At 45.0% G+C, this 18698-nt stretch overlaps 1 protein-coding gene across 1 annotated transcript; it reads right to left on the bottom strand.

Annotated features, from left to right (window-relative positions):
- Window positions 1-231: 231 nt before the first annotated feature.
- LOC149327358 (PI-stichotoxin-She2a-like) lies at window positions 232-12753 on the bottom strand. Its single transcript, XM_089563758.1, has 3 exons — window positions 12664-12753; window positions 11935-12153; window positions 232-349 (listed from the first exon to the last, which is right to left on the bottom strand). Exons 1-3 carry the CDS (start codon window positions 12707-12709, stop codon window positions 345-347), a joined length of 270 nt encoding a protein of 89 aa, XP_089419884.1. The 5' UTR covers window positions 12710-12753; the 3' UTR covers window positions 232-344.
- Window positions 12754-18698: the final 5945 nt, after the last annotated feature.

Below are 18698 nucleotides of genomic sequence, written 5' to 3' on the forward strand. Positions count from 1 at the left end.
AGGAATACTTTACTGTAGTCTCTTTCATTACCGGTTTCATGTTATTCCCATTTCGACGCGAATTATATTCAAAAGCCTAAATTGAAGCAAGAATGACGCATGGCTGCAGGAAAAATAGACATTTTCATTGCAGCTGATATTTTATTTGGCACACGTAGCCTAATTGGTTAATGGGTGAGTGCATAATGCCAACATGTAACAAACAGAAAAAAAAACGGGGAAACGATAATATTCCAAAATTACTTCACGAATTCACTTTATTCCGAAATCAAGGGTTTTGTGGTTCTTGCAAAATATCTTCCTCGTGAGGTCGTCCGTGGCTTTCGTAAACCTCCAGAAGTCGATCAGCCTGCATAAAAGCCACAAGCAGCATTATCAGTACACCAAGTCGTCGTGAGAGGTCTTTTTCGCCTAATTTCTAGCTCAAAGATTATTCGGCGTTCCTTATGGCCTGCTTTGTGCGATCCTTGTCTGGCACTCAAGCTTAAAGAATTTGTTGTTCACAAGTGCATATAAACAGAATCTCCGCAGCGGAGTGCGTCATAAACAAAGTTATTGGGTTACATAATACCCGCTGTGAGATCGGAATGCGTTAAAGTTATTGCCTCATTACTTCTGCATGCTTTCTTTTGCTGTCGCTTTGCATCTGATATGCATAGTAGAAGGTCGTGGATGTGTGCCTTCGCAAAGCAGTTAAACTCTCACACTACGTAAGGCAAATCACTGGCGTAACCACTTGCAAACCGCTCCAGACACCTTCCAGACGCAAACGAGCGCGTGGCCAATGAATCTGCGGTGCCCTTTCTCTGCGAGTGCTCAAACTACTGCTTACGGCGTGAACATAGTGCAAGAGCTTGGCAGTTTAGTACATGCGAAGGAAGGCTGCAGCGATCCCACAGTGGTCCAAAGTAGCGGCCAGCGAAGCTGATCTTTTCGCGGGGGTGAGGGCTCGAATCCCGCTCGCGACTTTGAGTATAAGACTATTTATTGAAACAGGGTGACAAAATGCATACACACTCACCCACATATGGCGGGCACCAGCTTTTATTCGTGATGGGGCTTCGAATGCTAACGCTTTAAAGGCACTCAACACAAACCGGACACCCGCCATTGTCAGCCGCCGCAAATACACCAGGCAACAAGTTTCGGACCCAGCGGCCAGTCTTCTCCGATATTGGTGTCAGTCAAAGCTACGCGCTCGAGCATTCGCTTTGACTTCGCGGGCGGCAGTACGGACGGCCGATTTTAGTGTGCAAGCACTATTCCGACGGGGAAACCCCAAGCAAGAGTTTGTGATGTCTGCATGATTGCACTGTTTGTAGGTTTGTGCCAAGTGAAAGAAATATATTTAAACAAATCAAACAAGCGTCCGAGACATGGATTCGAACCCGCGGCGGCGCAAACAGATCAGCCTCGCTAGCCGCTGCTCGAGAGCAGAACGCTACCGCCGCAGCCGAACACGCCACGTGTTGGTTGGTTGGCCTCAAATAAAATGGCACATATACCCGCTAAGGGGGAGTGGCCACGTGTTGAACTGCAACACAGTCTCGCGCTGTGCATTGAACATCGTCTTCTTCATCATCTAATACTACCATCAAACTAATATTCACTCTTCGAGCTCTGTGAAGTTAGTGACAGAGAGATGTGCGCTGCATGTGTTGGCGTGGACAACACTGTGGCAGAAACATGGTACTGAAGCAATACGCGTTGGCGTTGAAAACACTGCTGCAGAAACGCAGCATTGGTATATGAACTCTGTGATTGGAGCATAGGCCGTCGGCGTACATTGGGTGGACTGGCATTGATGAAGAAAAAGTTGAATACGCGCATAAGTGGCTCCCTGCAGTCGACACCTCAATCACGCTTTCAGATACGTGGCGACGGTGTCTGCCTGAAAAACAATGTACTTTCGCACAATATTTAGTGCTTAGCAATGCTAGACCACCAGCCATTTTTTAACTGTCACGCCCACCTTTCGTTTAGCGAAGTTTTTTGTCGGCCTTTTTTTTCAGTTACCCTAGAGCGCTGATTTTTAAGCTTGATAGGGGTTCTATGTTATTTTATTATTACGTTTGCTTTATGGAGGATAGCACCTGCAAAGAAAATTGTTGGCGGCGCAATGTTCACCTGTGACGCCCACTTCGCTTTAGCGGAAACGTCACCGGCATACTGCGCAATTTGCTCGACATCCTAAACAGCAGACACCAACCGCTATCCCTTATGATGCCCTTTACGATGTTGTCCGTCAAAGTTGCTGAGTTTCTTGAACCGGAACGGAAAACACTACGTTGAGCCTAGACGTCCTAATCGCGAAACGAGACATTCATTTTTGTGTGAGAACCGTCTTGCGCATTAGCGACTCAGCCAACGCTGCGCTCAATTCTTGAAGCTCCCGCCATAGAGGGCGCTTAGACGTAAATCAGAGAGCTGTTGGAAGATTAGCACTAGGCGCCCACGGCAAAACCACAAACGAGGCAGTACAAGAGGATATGGGCTGGGCATCGTTCGAAGCACGGCGAAGCACGGCAAAATGCTATATGAAGAACGCCCGAGGAAATTAGACGATAACAGGTGGGCAGCTAAGGTATTTAAATACTTATACAGAAAGAGCATTGACTCACAGTGGCGGAAAAGAACTACCAATCTAATCAGTAAGTATGCCGGTCACGAGGATAGAGAAAGAAAGAGCATTAAACGACAGGTCAAAAACAAGGAAGTTAACAATTGGATTAATTCAATGGAAGAGAAGCATAGTGTACAACTATTTCGATACTGGAAAGGGAGCTCAGGAAAACATTTTGCTATGATAACTCAAGAGGCAGTGCCCTACTTTTTGAAGCAAGGTCATGGTGTCTTAGAACGCGCAGCTACAAAAAGAAATTTAACGAAGAGGATGACACATGTGTGTTTACATGTTACAGACTTTATGGGCAAGTGAAGCGCACGCCCTGACAGGGTTGGCCGAGAGAACACCCAATGCTGCTCTATAATGAGGGCTAGAGGAGGGCAGAGAATCGAAAATTTCAAGAACAGATTCGTCAACTGGAAGCATAAATGGCTGAAACCCAAATCGGAAGCCGCAATGGCAGACATTCCAGTGTCAGCCACGTGGATGGGGCCTGCACTGGCATGGACAGCGATAAGAAAGTAGGTCAGGCAAGTTCAGACAGGTACAGCTATGCACAGGTGGCAGATAAAAAGTCTGGAGGCGGTGGAGAGAGGGGAACAAGGTAAACCCATGAAATGAAGTCACAGTCACCGAGAAGAAGAAGCAGAGTTCCAAAGTTAAGAGGGAGGAAGAGAGTACCCAAGTGCTTATCACTGGCGACTCAAACATGAGGAGGCGCAAAAGAGCTATAATGGAGCTTTTAAAGGGTGATAAGTGGGCAGCAGCCAGGACATTAACGTGGAGGACAATGGACACCGTGCCGAGAGAGACAAAACGTGAACTTTCTGAGAATATTGCAGGGCGAAATTTGGTAGTGCTAGCGGCGGGGCTGAATGATGTCCTGAATGGTCATGCCGCAAGTAGTGGAAAGATTACCTGAGGGAGTTGACGATGTAACAGCAACAGCTCAGCAAGTGCAAAATGTGATGTGCACAGCACCGCAGGTGCAAACACGGAGCGAAGAGGTTGCCAAAGACGTGTTGACTGTTAATCGAGCGATAAGGAAGTTAAGCCTGGAGAAAAGCCTTGAAGTTACAGATATAACCAGGGGAGTGCATACTTACTTTGGCAGAGGCTTTAAACGAGATTGCATACATTTCAGTGGAAGAGTCAGAGCAGAGATCAGCTCCCGTCTGGCAGGCCGGCCAGTAGCTTTTTTAGTGGGTCCACGGTGGCTCAGGGCGTAGGGGTAGGTAGAAGCGAAGTATAAAGTGTAACAATGGCGGCTGAGCCCAACAAAATGGCCTCTAGTAGGTCCAAGAAGAAATCTACAAAAAGAAATTTAACGCCGGGATCAGTTGCATGAACCTGCTAGGGTGTAGAAAGAGAGCAAAATGATTTGAAATAGAACAGCAGTTGAAGGACGAAGAAATAGGTGCGTACGCGATATGCGAGACACATCTCGAGGGCCCAGAAGATCCACTTTTTATTGATCGCTACGTCTGGGAACGGAGCAACAGAACAACAACCGAGAAGAAGGGAGGCGGGAGAGGTTGGTGACAAAATGGTAAAGAACAAAATCAACTTGAAAAGAACATCTCGCGTATCAGGTACAATTGCCAGTAAAAGGGCATGGCTAGTGGTAGTGTATTTAGGGACCGGGGACAAATGCAGGCAAGAAAGCAAGGATATTGCCGGTATAAAACAGTTTAGAGACGGAGCCCATATTATTTTGCTGGGTGACATAGATGGCCACATCGAGGGCCTGGATGGATACACATATTGTAACGGGAAGTGAATGCGGCACAACCTAGTTATTGTAAATGGAGAAACTAAATGTGAGAGACAAATTACTTGGGAATTCTGCAACAAGCACACGACCATTGAATACTGCCTAATGCCGCAGGGGATCTAACCAAGCTCGCAATAATGGGAACAGACAAAGAGGGGCAGTACAGCCTGGGAAGTGATCATAAGCGTATTAACCTACAGCTGAGAAGCGTCATCAAAAGAGAAAGACAGAAAAGTCAAAAAGAGAACGCGAAATTAAACAACGAACAAATAGCGTTAAGAGCAGCTGGGATGGACAAAAAAAACAGAGAAAAGCCCCATGGAAAAGTGGGATTATAATCAATCAGAACTGCTCATCAGTGCAAAAAAAAATAAGTAAAAGGAGTAAACCGCTGGAGAGGAAAGACGAAGCCACGAAGCTGGTGGAATAAGGAAATTAACGAGGGAATCAAACAACGACGGGAGTCTCCAAGGGAATACAGTGAAGCAAAGAGGTCGCAGTTATCTGAATGGCAAATAGGCTAGAAATGGGAATTATATCGCCAAAAAAAGATAGCAAGTCCAGGTCTTCATCCAGACTAAAATAAAGAGTCATTTGATCACTGGCTGGCTGAAGTTCGCGATAGAACTAAAGGGGGTCCAAGAAAACCCGGCTACCATATAAGCTGGCTGTGTAAAACGAATCAAAAAAAGCAAGAACAGATTCAAGATGGCGAGGGGAAATGTTGAGGGAGACGTCGCTGTGAACTACATTACGTTAGTTGTAGCTGCGTCGTTGAGGAACGACGATAGGGGAATCTCACTAAATGAGGGAGTAACACAGCACAGCACAGCACAATAGAACACAGCTTAGAATTGACTATTCTTAACTGGAAAACGGCGAGAGCAAATATTCCCAAATCCACTTCCCCGGGGATAGACGAAAATCCAATCAAGTTGATTCATGAAGTTGGCCCAAGAAGCAAGGAAAAGCAGATAAAAGCATAGGAGACAGTCATAACAAATAAGCAAACTCCGCGAAGCGGGACGCAGAGTAAAATTAATTTGATCTGTAAAAGGAAAGGAGATAAGGTATAAAATCATTAAGACATGAAATACATGAAATCTTTCCGGCCGATTACGATAACATCTCTCATACACAGTCAATGCAGGCGATGAAATTAAAAACGCGGTCATCGGTACAAAGTATTAGGATACTCGGAGAACTTTAGAATGGGTTCAAAAACTGTCAAGGTACGCAAACGGTTAAGGCAAAGTGGATCACTGTCACGATGCTGTTCATGCTTGATATGATAAATAAGGAAAGAAGGCTAGAAAAAAGAAATCTGGGTTATAACCTGTCATTCAGATTAGCCGGAAAGGTCATTAAATAACTGGTCCCCGTTTTAATATATTCTGACGATATTGTGTTATTAGCAGATAGCCAGGAAGATTTGAACACTGGTTAATTGTTGGGGAGACGTAGAAGACGCCGCTCTAGGTTTGTTTTAGCGCATCTAAGGCAGGTGTGATGATATTTTATGATACACCACTGATCAAGTGTTTACAAAACAAGGCCATGAAATACCCAGAGTGGCTGAATACAAATATCTTAGGATATGGTTAAACAAAGGGCAGATATATACGGAAAAGCACGTGCAGTCTCTTAAGGTGAAAGACGAAGAGATGATGAAACATATGTCATTGGGGGGCGGGGGGGTACAGGTATGAAGTACTGAGAGGTATTTGGAAAGGAATAATGGTGCAGGGGCTTACTTTCGGGAATGCGGTTCTGTGCTTAAGGGCAGAAGTTCAGTCGAGATTAGACGTAAATCAGAGAGCTGTTGGAAGACTAGCACTAGGTGCCCACGGGAAAACCACAAACGAGGCTGTACAAGGGGATATGGGCAGGGCATCGTTCGAAGCGCGGGAAGCTCAGAATAAAACACTGTATGAGGATCGCCTCAGGAAATTGGACGATAACAGCTGGGCAGATAAGGTATTTAAATACTTACAAAGAAAGAACGCCGACTCACAGTGACGTAAAAGAACTGAGAAATTAACCAGTAAGTATGCTGGAAACGAGAATGGAGAAATGAATGCATCAAACGACTGGCAAAAAACGCGGAAGCTAAAAGCAGGATTAATTCTATGGAAACGAAGCATAGTGTAGAACTCTATCGATACTCGAAAGTTAAAATTATATTAATTCAATAGAAAAGAAGCATAGTCTTGAACTATATCGACACTGGAAAAGGAAGATCAGGAGGTAATTATTCTGTGGTAACTGAATAGGCAGTGCCTACTCTTTGAAGCTGGGCGAAGGTGTCTTAGAAAGTTAACGAAGAACATGACGCGTGCTGTGTGTGGTAGATATGTAGAAACAATTGAACACCTCATACTTAAATGTAACACTACCCATCCGGATTTCGATGCAGGCAGAGTCACGCTCCCTGAGGACCTAGGGTTTAGAGATAACAATGGTCATGCAAAAAAATCTCCGGTGGAAGTTGGCAAAAATCGATTCGAAGGTTGGTGGCCCAAAATCATGTAGGTGACATAGGTTTGAAATGTAGGAAAGCGTATTTAAATGAAATGGCGAATTTTAAGTTCATTTTACAACAAATTTAAACAAAAATAAAGAAAAAGCCGTGCAGAGAGGGTGGGGGTGAGGGAAATAAATTGAGTGCAATGTGAATTCTTACCCTGTCTCACACCACGTGTATATTCCTCTACATATTCCCCGATCGACTGGGAGTCACCATAACCGTAACATTATTTTGTTCGCACTGATAATTTCAAGTACAGTTTTTTTCCGCGAACTATTCAATATTGGAACTTAATCCCTGTGCAAGGAAGACGACGGGTATACGTGCGAGCCGCATGGCCATCGCCTGCTGAACGATCCTGATTGGACTAGCTGACCTCGGACTGCTGTTGGCACTGCTCCCGTTAAGAAGCTTCTCCGAATAAATCCCGCCTTACATTTGGTGGAAGTGCGTGGTATATCCTCTCGCCATGAAACCCCGCAGCCGAACGCTACACTATACCGGGATGGTTTCGAACCACCAAGCCGTAGAAATTAGCCCGGCCACCGTCGTCTGTGCTGGTTCTCTCCACCAGAGAGACCGCGCTATCTTCAGCGGCACAGACGACCGTGATGTTGAGGATTGGCTCACATCGTATTAGCGGGTGAGCGCATATAGCAAGTGGGGCGCGGAAACCAAATTGAACAATGTGATTTTCTATCTGACGGGTGTGGCAAATCTGTGGTATCGGAACCACGAGGCGGACATTATATCATGGTCCGTTTTCAAAGCAAACTTCTCAGCTGCCCGGCTGTCAGAAACCTCTGTGCCGAACAGCACTTGCGTGCGCGGTCACGGCAGGTAGGCGAGAATTTCACGAGTTACATCGAGGATGTTGTAGACTATTGCAAGAGGGTGAACGCACAGATGTCCGAAGCTGATAAGCTCAGGCAGATTCTCAAGGGCATTGATGACTACGCCTTTCAGATGTTGTTGGCTCGAGACCTGCGCACCGTCGCGGAAGTCGTCACCCTATGTCAGAGCTTCGACGAACTACGCAAGCAGAGGGCTCTGACAGGGGAACACACCACGAGCATCGACTCGCTTGTTGGCCTGGAGGATGCAAGGGACCAGTCATCGCTCCTGCCGCACATCAAGAGCTTCATCCGTGAAGAAGTTGCTCGACAGCCCTCACTTATTTCAAGCCATCAAGAGCCATCACCACACATAACTCCGAATCTGCGGCACATCATACACGAAAAGGTCGCTGAGGCTCTCCCGCAAGCCCCTCAGCCACACCTCTCGCAGCACCGCTGACATATGCCGACGTTGCTGCTCTACCTCGCCCACCTACCTATGCTCCACCTCCTGGTACCGTTCGAGAGCCCGCTGTTTTTACTCCACCGCCTGCTCATCTGCGAACCTCCTGGGGCACGCCTGATAATATTCGGCCGCATGCTCAACTTTGAAACTCCTGGCGCACTCCTGACACCCGCCTGATCTGCTACTTCTGTGGCTTGCCAGGTCATGTGGCGCGGCTTTGCCGTCGGCGCATGAACGTCTCACGACCACCTCCTGAAGTTTCAGGTTACTGGTCGCAGCGACAGTATTCGCCTCCTGCTGAGCCGCCCCTAAGCCGTTCTCTGTCTCCTGAGCACACCGCCTTCTCTGGACGCCGTTCGCCTTCTCCGCGTCGGCGCTCCAGCTCTCCGATGCGACGGCGTCCCTCGACCACTCAAGAGGAAAACTAGGGGCCGCAGTTCCTGAGGCGAGAACTGTGCAGTCGTCGAAATTTGAAAGGGCTCGTTTGTCTGCCACTAATTTAATTAAAGTTTTTGTAGAGGGTGTATCTGGGATGGCGCTTGTCGACACCGGTGCTGCGGTTTCTGTTATGGATGCAGCCCTTTGCCGCTCTTTGAGGAAAGTGAAGAGACCCCTTTCTGGCCTGTCGTTACGAACTGCAAGTGCGCACCTCTTCCAGCCGTTAGCAGCGTTTACTGCTCGAGTAGTCATAGAAGACATTTTATACTTGGTCGAGTTCATCGCTCTGCCGTCATGTTCGCATTCAATCATCTTAGGCTGGGACTTCTTATTGCTCCACAACGCGGTCATCGACTATGCTGGGGCTCAAGTAGCGCTTTCTACTTTGCCGAATCCCGTGCCAGAGACTGAAGTTTGTGGTGCCCCTGTTTCTGCCAAAGCTTTTCTCGCCGACAGTGCCGATATTACTGCATGCTCTTCTGTGTTTGTGCCTCTCTCCTGTGACTGTGTTCGCAATGCCAGTGTCATCTACACGCCATCTTATGCTTTTCCTATCTTCTGTCTGCCGCTGCCTTATGCCCTGCTCACTTTATCCGCCGGCGTCACCGCACTGTGGGTCTTCAACCAGTTTTCAAGCCCCTTCGCATTGCGCCGCGGGAATGCGTCGAACCCTGCCGCCCATTTATTATGTTTTAAACCACCCCGACGCTGCCTCCGAATCACCGCCGGTCGCCATGGACGCCCTCAGCTCACCTACCCCTGCGCCGGCCCCGTTGTCTACCGACCTATTCCTTCGCTCTATTGACGCCACTCTTCCGTCAACTCAGCGAACCCAGCTTCTTGCGCTTCATGAGAAGTTTCATTCCTCCTTCGATTGCCATCGACGCAAAGGATGCAGCATGCTTTCTTCTGCGTCGGTTCATCCTTCGACACGGTGTACCTCATGAACTCCTCGGCGACCGAGGCCGCTACTTCTTATCTGACGTCAACAAAGCTCTCCTCCGTGAATGCAACGTCATCCACCGGACTTGCACCGCTTACCACTCTAAGACAAACGGCCTCACTGAACGCTCTAACCGCACTCTGGGGACATGCTGGCTATGTACGTCGGTTCGAATCCCACTAACTGGAATTTAATTCTCCCGTATATTACGTTCGCGTAGAATACTACTACGCAGTCTACAACAGAGTTTTCTCCTTTCTTCCTCTTTTATGGCCGACACCACTTATTCCCATTGATACTGCTCTCCCCTACCACCCTGACACATCTGAGTGCACCACCGTTTCCGAAGTCACCAGGCATGCCGAAGATTGCCGGCAGACCACCCGGTCGCTCACGACAGCTACCCAGTCCCTTCAAAAAACCAGCCACGATGAAGACTGACCTCCCCAGAATTTCTAGCCCAGCTTTCTTTTCTGGTTTTGGATACCTCCCCGTACTCCGGGCTTCTCCCTGAAACTGCTCGCTAAATATAAAGGGCCCTATCGCATCTTGAAGCAAACATCTCCAGTCAACTATATTGTTGAGCCCCTCACGTCGTCACCCGGTCTCAGACGCCGCGGCCGTGAGCCTGTCCATATCCAGCGCCTCAATACATACTACGACCCCGCTGTCTTGTCCGCCCCTTAAGTCGCCAGGATGGCTCCTCTTCTGTTCGGGGGCCATTGCAAGGAAGAAAACGGGTACGTTCGAGCCGCAAGGCCATCGCCTGGTGCACACTCTTCGCTGGACTAGCTGAACTCGGAGTGCTGTTGGCCCTGCTCTCTTTAAGAAGCTTCTCCGAATAAATCCCACTTTAAACCCGGAACCATTGGGTCACTGCCATTAAACTCCTTCCTGTTAGAAATTAGTTCCACCTGATTTTGTGCTTTGTTTGTTGGTGTTACAGTGTATTGCTGCCTTTACTTTTCGCTACTGCATCATTGCTTTGCTACTATGTTTTATCTGTGTTGCTATTTAACTGTTGTGCTTACTTGTTGACAATTTCCTTTTTCATTATTTGTTGCCTTGTATAAAGTTTTCTATAGATTTGTGTAACAAACTCCTATAATAGCCCCATAAAGGGGCTGCAGTAAATATAAATGAAATGCATAAATAAACTGCCACCACCCCGTTTCAAAGGGGACGCTCCTATCTTCCATCCATTCATCCGGAACGCCGCCTTGACCTTGTTGGTGCCCCTACTGGCAAATAGCTGCATCAGGTGGTGTTTTACCAAAGTAATGGAATATTTACACTTAAGTTAGAATGTCCGTGGTGAAAAACAATGATGTTTAGCATTTTTTTTTTGAAGAAAACTGCGTGCGCGCTAAAGTTTTGGTGCATTGCACACTGGAAGAGCAGCGCCAACGCCCTCGCTCGAAGACTGCTTCGAGGAATCTGGAACCGCGAAATGATAACTCTCTTGCACCATGATGAGGGATGTGGCATTAATAAAGCCACTTAAGGGGACCTTATCTATGTCCTATTGCAAGCATGCTACACACATGAGAGCCATCCCACGAAGCACCATTTCTGCAAAGCTTGTTATCTCACAACATGCATGCTGAATGAGGTAATGACCGACAGATGAGGAGGCCTTAAGGCAGGACATTAGCGTAACGTGTTGAGCAGTGATCTAGGAGCCTTGCAGCTATGCAAGGTATTATCGGTATCATGATGGTAACTCCATTTGGCACTGTCTAGTGCTCTGTGAGCCCGACTCGGCTCTCGCACATTCTGGGAGCCTCGCTCCGCTTGCGCATATTATGCGAGGATGTCTTGCGTTATGGGAGTCTCACTCGGCTTGCGCATATTATGCCAGTATGTATTCGCGTTGTGCGAGCCTCGCTCGGCTTGCGCATATTATGCGTGGTCTGCAAGCCCAGCTCAATCCTCACATTTTGCATGGCAATAAACACGCACAGATAACCACTCAGAATCCGCGCTCAATATTTTCAATAGGGTGGTCTGCCATAATTATATATATGAAAACCTAGCACTATGTAGCAGTGGTGGTTTCAGTTTAGCATAGGTGGACAACCGTAATTTCACAACAATGAGCCATAAATGACCACTGAGGTCGCTTTTATGACACAATAAATGGAAGCCACTTCGACAGTAATCGAGTAGGCCGCCTTGCATCTCTTTACTGAACCTGCTACCTGTCAGTGTCAGACTACCTGGGAAAATTTAAAAAAAATGTATTCTGGCTTTTGCGTGGCTCTGTGGCTCCATGCGCTTCACCCAGACGTGACTTGCACGGAGCCATGTGTTGAAAAACTCACGGAGACAGGCGATCTCGCACTCCCTCTGGGTGTTGTACCGGTTGGCGTTGCCGCCACATCCCCCGTAGACGAATGGCTTGCAGGCGCCGGCGCCCATGTCGAAGTACCAGCGCTGAAAGTACGCCTTGCACAGACCGGTCACCGGGGCAGGCCTGCAGCCCACGTCAAAGTCTACGCCCTGGTACCAGTCCTGGACGTCAGCCTGCGCTGCTGCCATTGCTGGAGGATGTAAAGCAAAAAGGTGATCTTAATGTTTTGGCGTGCTTGCACAAGAGTTGCCATATTGGCCTGCTTGTGAAATTGCCTGTGGTTTGGGGTCCGCACGGGAAGAAGAGTTATTTACGGTATCTTATACACCCCGTGAGCAATTAAGCTATTTTCTGAACGCCCGAGGAGAACAAAATAAAAAACGGCGCATACGCTCTGGAACATGCAATTGTGTAACTTCAACCAGACTATGTCAAGCTCACTGAAATTTCATGTTCTTTCGCATGGATGACTAGGTGTTCCAGTGAGCAACCTTTACATCGGGATTGCGGCATCTCTAGCAGCTGAAAATTCGACTGGTATTTTCCGAAAATTGCGTGGGTATTCATTTCATAGAAGGAATAAGAACTATTAATGTTTGTATACTGTGTATTTTACGGGAGAGGCAAGGTATTAGAAGGCTAAAATTTGAAAAAAGTGATTTTATTAGGTAAGAAGCCGATAAGCAGCAGCATGGCTTACCGAAAACAACGCAGGCCAGGAAGCAGAGCTGCGCAGTCTTCTTCATCTTGTTGTTGCCCAGAGAAAACACACGACCGAAGATGGTAAAATGCCTCCCCAGTATGTGCTTCTGAGTCTGCCGGTGTGCCGTTATATATATTCTCCGAGATACGTCCGACATCCTGAGAATCCAGCCAGCTGCAACCACGATGAGCGCAGAGGCGGCAGATAAGCGCTTGGGCAGGTAAGTCGTATTGACAGCCCATTGAAGATGTACACAACGCACAATCTGGTGAGAATGAGGTAGCGTGCAAGGTGCACGATAGGGACAGTAAAGGTACGCGTAGGACAGGTGTACAGCTAATTAGTTCAGCGGTAGACAGGTGGGCAAGGTTCCACAGAAGTTCATTTTTTTACATTGCTTCTTCGATGGGCTATAGTTCTACTGTGAGCTACGGAGAAGTTAACTGGGAACATCAGTTGATAAATAGTAAAATTAAACTCTGATTCATTACCAGCGGTGACATGAACTGACTAACACCTACTGAGGCCAATGATTACGTGTGTGCATTCAAAATTAGAAGGTTTTGAAATCTTTGTTAGAAATACAATAAAATAAAATAAGCCTTCATACGAGCGATTCTTCCGGTATACGAGGTCTGTTAGAAAAGTATCCGACCTTTGGCCGAAGAAAAGAAACTGGCATAACTGGAGTATTAGAAACCTAATAACCTTCAAAGTAGTCTCCTTGGGGCTCCATATACATCTCCCAGCGGTGCTGCCATTGTTGGAAGCATTTCGAAAAGGCCCTTTTCGGAATGGAATTTAGCTCTGCTGTCGTTGCAGCCATAATGTCATTTCTTTTCTGAAATCGCGCTCCTTTCAATGGCCTCTTGATTTTAGGAAACAGCCAGAAGTCGTAGGGGGACATATCAGGATAGTAAGGAGCCTGTTGAGCTACAGGAGTCTGGTTTTTCGCCAGAAAAGTCTGAATCAAATGCGAGGAATGTTCAGGAGCAATGCCGCGAGGGATGCGCCAATTTCTTGTTGACCTCAATTCCGGTCTCTTGCGCCGCACAGCACCACGTAGGTGATGGAGGACATCTCTGTAGCACTCTTTAGTCATTCTTTGACCCTGTGGGGTGCGTACTCGTGGTGTGCCACACAGAGGGAGTCAAAAAAGCAGTCAGCATCACTTTGACATTTCTGCGCACTTGGCGGGCCGTCTTTGGTCTTGGTGACGTGGAATGCGTCCTCTGTGACGACTGGGATTTGGTTTACGGGTCGTACCCGTACACCCAAGACTCGTCACTAGTGATTACGGCGTCGATGAAGTCAGGGTAACTGTTTGTGGAATCCAGCATCTCCTGTGAGACTTCAACACGAAGCTGCTTTTTCTCCACCATCCGCAGCTTCGGCACGAATTTCGCCGCAACTCTCTCCATGGCCAAATCTTCGGTGATAATGGAATGTGCAGAAAAATTGCTGATGTCCACCTCTTCCGCAATTTCTCGGATAGTCACACAACAGTCCCGCATCACCACAGCGTTCCCTTCGGCAATTACCTGGTCATTTTGGCATGTTGGTGGCCGACCGGAGCGTGGCTCTTTCTCCACGGATGTTCGACCGTCTTTAAACATTTCAAAGCACATTGATTACAAAAGACGTCTTAATTTGTGTTTTAATATGAATAAATGCGAATCGGTTTGGATAGAAAATGATTGCCGATCTACTGGTGATGCAGAGAAGGTTTTATGCGGCGCTATGTATAGGTCTTCTTCAAATGATGCATCTGAATTTTGCCGGGATTTGGAACTAACATTCCATAAACTATCACTCGAAAATAAAAATCTCTTCATTATGGGAGATTTTAATATCAATAAGCTAGACATGACTAATCCCATCTGCGTCGACTACATGACCTGTTTCTACAGCTATGGTTTTGCAAATTTAAGTAGCACCCCTACGCGTTGTACTGACCGTGGCTCGCATTCATTACTTCATCATATTCTTTCGAATTTTCCCACTGCTCCTCCGGTTGGCGTGATAGAATGTGATGTCACTGATGATTTTCCGGTATTTCTTTCCTCACTATCATTTCGCTGTAGTAACAACATGTCTACAAGGAAGTCAGTTCTTGATAGCGGAAAATATTTTGAAGCCATGTCTAATACTGATCTTTCATACATTTTGGATCTCTCGAACCCAGAAGTGGCTGTACATGAGCTGTCGAAAATAATTTCATCAGCAATCAATAAATGCACATCGCTGCAATCATGCACGAGAAAATATGTTACCCCCATTTCCCCATGGATAACTACTGCTCTGTTAAACTCTCTGAAGAAAAAAGAAAACATGTATAAGAAAACTAAACACCAGCCGTTCAATCTGCATCTTAAATTGAGATATAAAAGGTATTTCAGTGTACTAACATCGCTTCTAAAAAAAGCTAAACGATGTTATTATGAAAACCAGTTATGCAGACATACTAACAGTTCAAAACGAAAATATCAGCTGCTTGATGAATTTCTGAATATTCGTAAGTCACCTAATGTTGTTAAATCTATTTTTCACGGTGGTGTTATTTTAACCGATCCTGAGGAAATGGCGAATACATTTAGCAATTAATTTTTCAATTCACCGAATTATCCTTTCTCTTCGTTGTGCACACCTTCTCTCGAGCGCTGCCCTCACTCTTTTTTTCTTACCCCCACGTTTCCAGACGAAGTTCTATCAGTAATCGCTAATTTAAAGACGACCGGCCCCGACGTTCACAATATCCATGGAAAGCATGTGAAAAGTTATATATGCTGATGATTGCACAGTACTATTCTCTGGTGTAGATGTAACTAAACTAATGATCAAATGTAACCAATTGCTTGATACCCTTCAGAAGTGGTGTGGTGCTAATATACTCAAAATCAATCCTACAAAATCAAAAGTGATGGTATTTCGACCAAAAAACAAGGCTATCAGGTTTGAAGGTGTTATTACCTGTGCTGGTGAGAAAATTGAAATCGTTCATGAACACACCATACTTGGGGTAACATTTTCTTCTAACCTTACTTGGGATTCACACGTTCAAAAGTTAACTAATAGTCTCTCGTCAGTGACAGGCGCAATCTGCCGCTGCCGCACTTTTCTTCCTTGTAAAATAAAACTTCAGATATATAATGCGCTATTTGCCTCACGCATCAATTACTGTTCCTTAGTTTGGCTCACAACTACTAAAACAAATATAGAAAAAATTTCACTGCTCCAAAAGAAAGCCATTCGTCATATTGCGAATCTTGATTACTTAGGTCATACTCGACAAGCTCTCCAGGCGCATAATGTTGTAAGGATTCAAAATATGTACGAATTGCGAATTATGTTGTCATACTATTTCCCTTCCAGCTTCAGATGAATGGTAGAAGGTACCACACTGCTAAAAGAAAATAGCCATCCAGTAAACACACGCAACACAGACAAATGGCTAGTACCCTTTTTTCGAACAGACTACAGGCTACAGACACTAGAATACAATCTTCCCACAATTCTCAACAAATACAAAGACACGAATAAATCTACCAAAGCTGCACTACGTCATTATTTTGTAATGATGTAACCTGATGTTCTTTCTCTTAGCTGAAAATTTCTCTCCAATTTTCCTCAGTTTGTTTAACAAATTTCTAGTTTAAAGCGTTAATAAAGTGTGTAAGATTTGCTGTCATTTATTGAGTTGATTGTATGCATATTTCCTTGCAGTTAGTGTTATTTGCCAAATTTATATTTTTCGTGTCCTCTTAATATAACTATATGTTCACTGCCTTTATTTGAATCCATGATACTCTTTTGTTTCCTTGTTGTAACAACTATTTGCTTCTCTATGTATATGAATATTCTTTTAATGTGTGCTGTTATGCCTTGTAACGGCTGGCTAGGGCCTCGTCAAGCTGTTTACGCACAGCTTTTAGCCCAGTCAGCCGACCAGAACCTTCTGGAAAATAAATTGAAATTGAAATTGAAATTGAAGTATCCGATCATTGCTTGCACCAGTCCTCAACCACATCTGCAATCTCGTTTTTAAATCTGGCAGTTATCCCAAGCAGCTCAATATAGGGAAAATAATACCGGTCTTCAAAATAGGTTATCCAGCTCTGACAAATAATTATCGACCGATTTCAATTCTTCCCTTTTTTCACAAAATGTTAGACAAACTAATTGAATTAAGGTTGTCTAGTTATAATAAAAAATTCAACATATTGACAGACAGCCAACATGGCTTTCGGCGCGGACTATCTACAGATAGTGCAATAGCGTCTGTCATAGATTTCGTTAGGCTGGCAATTGATAAAGGAATTTTCTCAGGAGCAGTTTACATAGAATTTAGCAAAGCATTTGATTCCATTGATCACTCCGTCTTGTTTCACAAATTGGGATCCTATAGTATCGCTGGATCTCCCCTAATGGTCTTGAAGAGCTTTCTCTGTGACCGAGAGCACATAGTCTATATTAATGACCATACATCTAACATAGCTCTAATTAACAAGGGTGTTCCACAATGCTCAATTCTTGGCCCTGTATTGTTTTTACTCTACATTAATGATTTACCATCCTGTTTAAAGAATTGCAATAGTATACTATACGCAGATGACTCTACCATGATATCATCGCAACAGGACATTAATCAGCTGATACATAACCTACAGAATGATCTTAATTCTCTTGAGCGCTGGTGCCACATTAACCGCCTGTCCGTGAACGCAACTAAAACTTGTTTTCAGATTTTCCATTCCCCTCACAAGTCATTGCCCATCACACCACTTCTATACCTCAATTCTGCTGCTATTTCGTCGTAAGATCGAGTTTCTTTTCTGGGTGTTATCATTGACCCTCACTTAAAATTCCGTCATCATGTAGCTGAAACGTGAAAGAAAATTTCTTATGGGTTATACGCACTAATCAAAGCCCGAAGCTATTTCCCAGTCCAAACTTTATTATCTCTTTACTACGCATTCATCCACAGCCACTTAAACTAAACTACGGTATCTCATCTTGGGGTAACGCCTTTCATATTCATCTCTGGCCTTTAATAAAACTGCAAAAGCAAGCCATGCGCATCATAACCTAGACGCCTTGACTGTCACCCTCCCACATTTTGTTCATTGATTTAAACGTCCTACCTATCTCGGCCCTTTATTTTTACAAGATTGGTATCCTATTCTTTAAGATTCTTCATCATCATCTCCCGCTAAGCATACTTTCTCCCGGCACAATCATGAGCAACATCGTCACACGTTTTGCGCTACGTAATAACTTTTTACTACCTAAGGTCAGAACTAACTACGGGAAACAATGACTTCATTTTTCATCCCTATCATTTTGGAACTCTTTGGACTTAGACATCAAACAAACTAATACGCTTTCTTTATTCAAGGTCAAAATAAAGCGTTTCCTTCTTAATGTGTGATTTTTTTTTTGTTATTGATCCTATGCATCGCGCCATCTCTGTTTTATTGTACATTTTCCTGCATTACATTGTTTGCATTTAAATATATCAGTAAATCATATTACACTATGTACCTATATTTATGCTGTGCGTCGCTAATTAATGTGTCGTGTATTTTGTATTTTGTTGTATATTGAAATTTATTTCCATCGGAGGTCCCGCCCGAGGTCTTGTACCATGGCACCTCTCGCTGTATACAACTGTAAATTTGATTGAATTCCTCAATAAACTTTCAACTTCAGCTTCAATTCTGGTGTTCTTCTGCTTGCGAAATTACGCGGAAATTTTGTATCAATAAAGAAATGCTTAAATGGCATAGTCCGGGAAAAATATATTTGCGCAGATAAACATTTTTTTTCACTTTAACGTGCATAATTATCACAAAAATGCGAGTGTTTATGTCAAGGTGTTCAAGGTCAGCCTCGCTCGCTTGGGAACTCAATAACCAGAAACGTAGCCGCAGTCGCCGACAGAAATAAGCAAAATTTATTTTGAAAACAATGTTGATAAACAACGAGAACTTTCTAATAGTTACAACTTGCTGTTAAATTTAAGCAACAGCTGC

This window comes from Amblyomma mixtum, chromosome 10, assembly GCF_055824585.1.
Source record: "Amblyomma mixtum isolate Tamu chromosome 10, ASM5582458v1, whole genome shotgun sequence".
In the NCBI taxonomy this organism is placed as follows: Eukaryota; Metazoa; Arthropoda; class Arachnida; order Ixodida; family Ixodidae; genus Amblyomma; species Amblyomma mixtum.

Bases quoted from the DNA above. Each gene is read 5' to 3' on its own strand.
- LOC149327358 (XM_089563758.1), bottom strand. From the start codon at position 12,709: ATGAAGAAGACTGCGCAGCTCTGCTTCCTGGCCTGCGTTGTTTTCG. The intron at 12,154-12,663 runs GTAAGCCATGCT...TACATCCTCCAG, and splicing joins CCTGGCCTGCGTTGTTTTCG to CAATGGCAGCAGCGCAGGCT.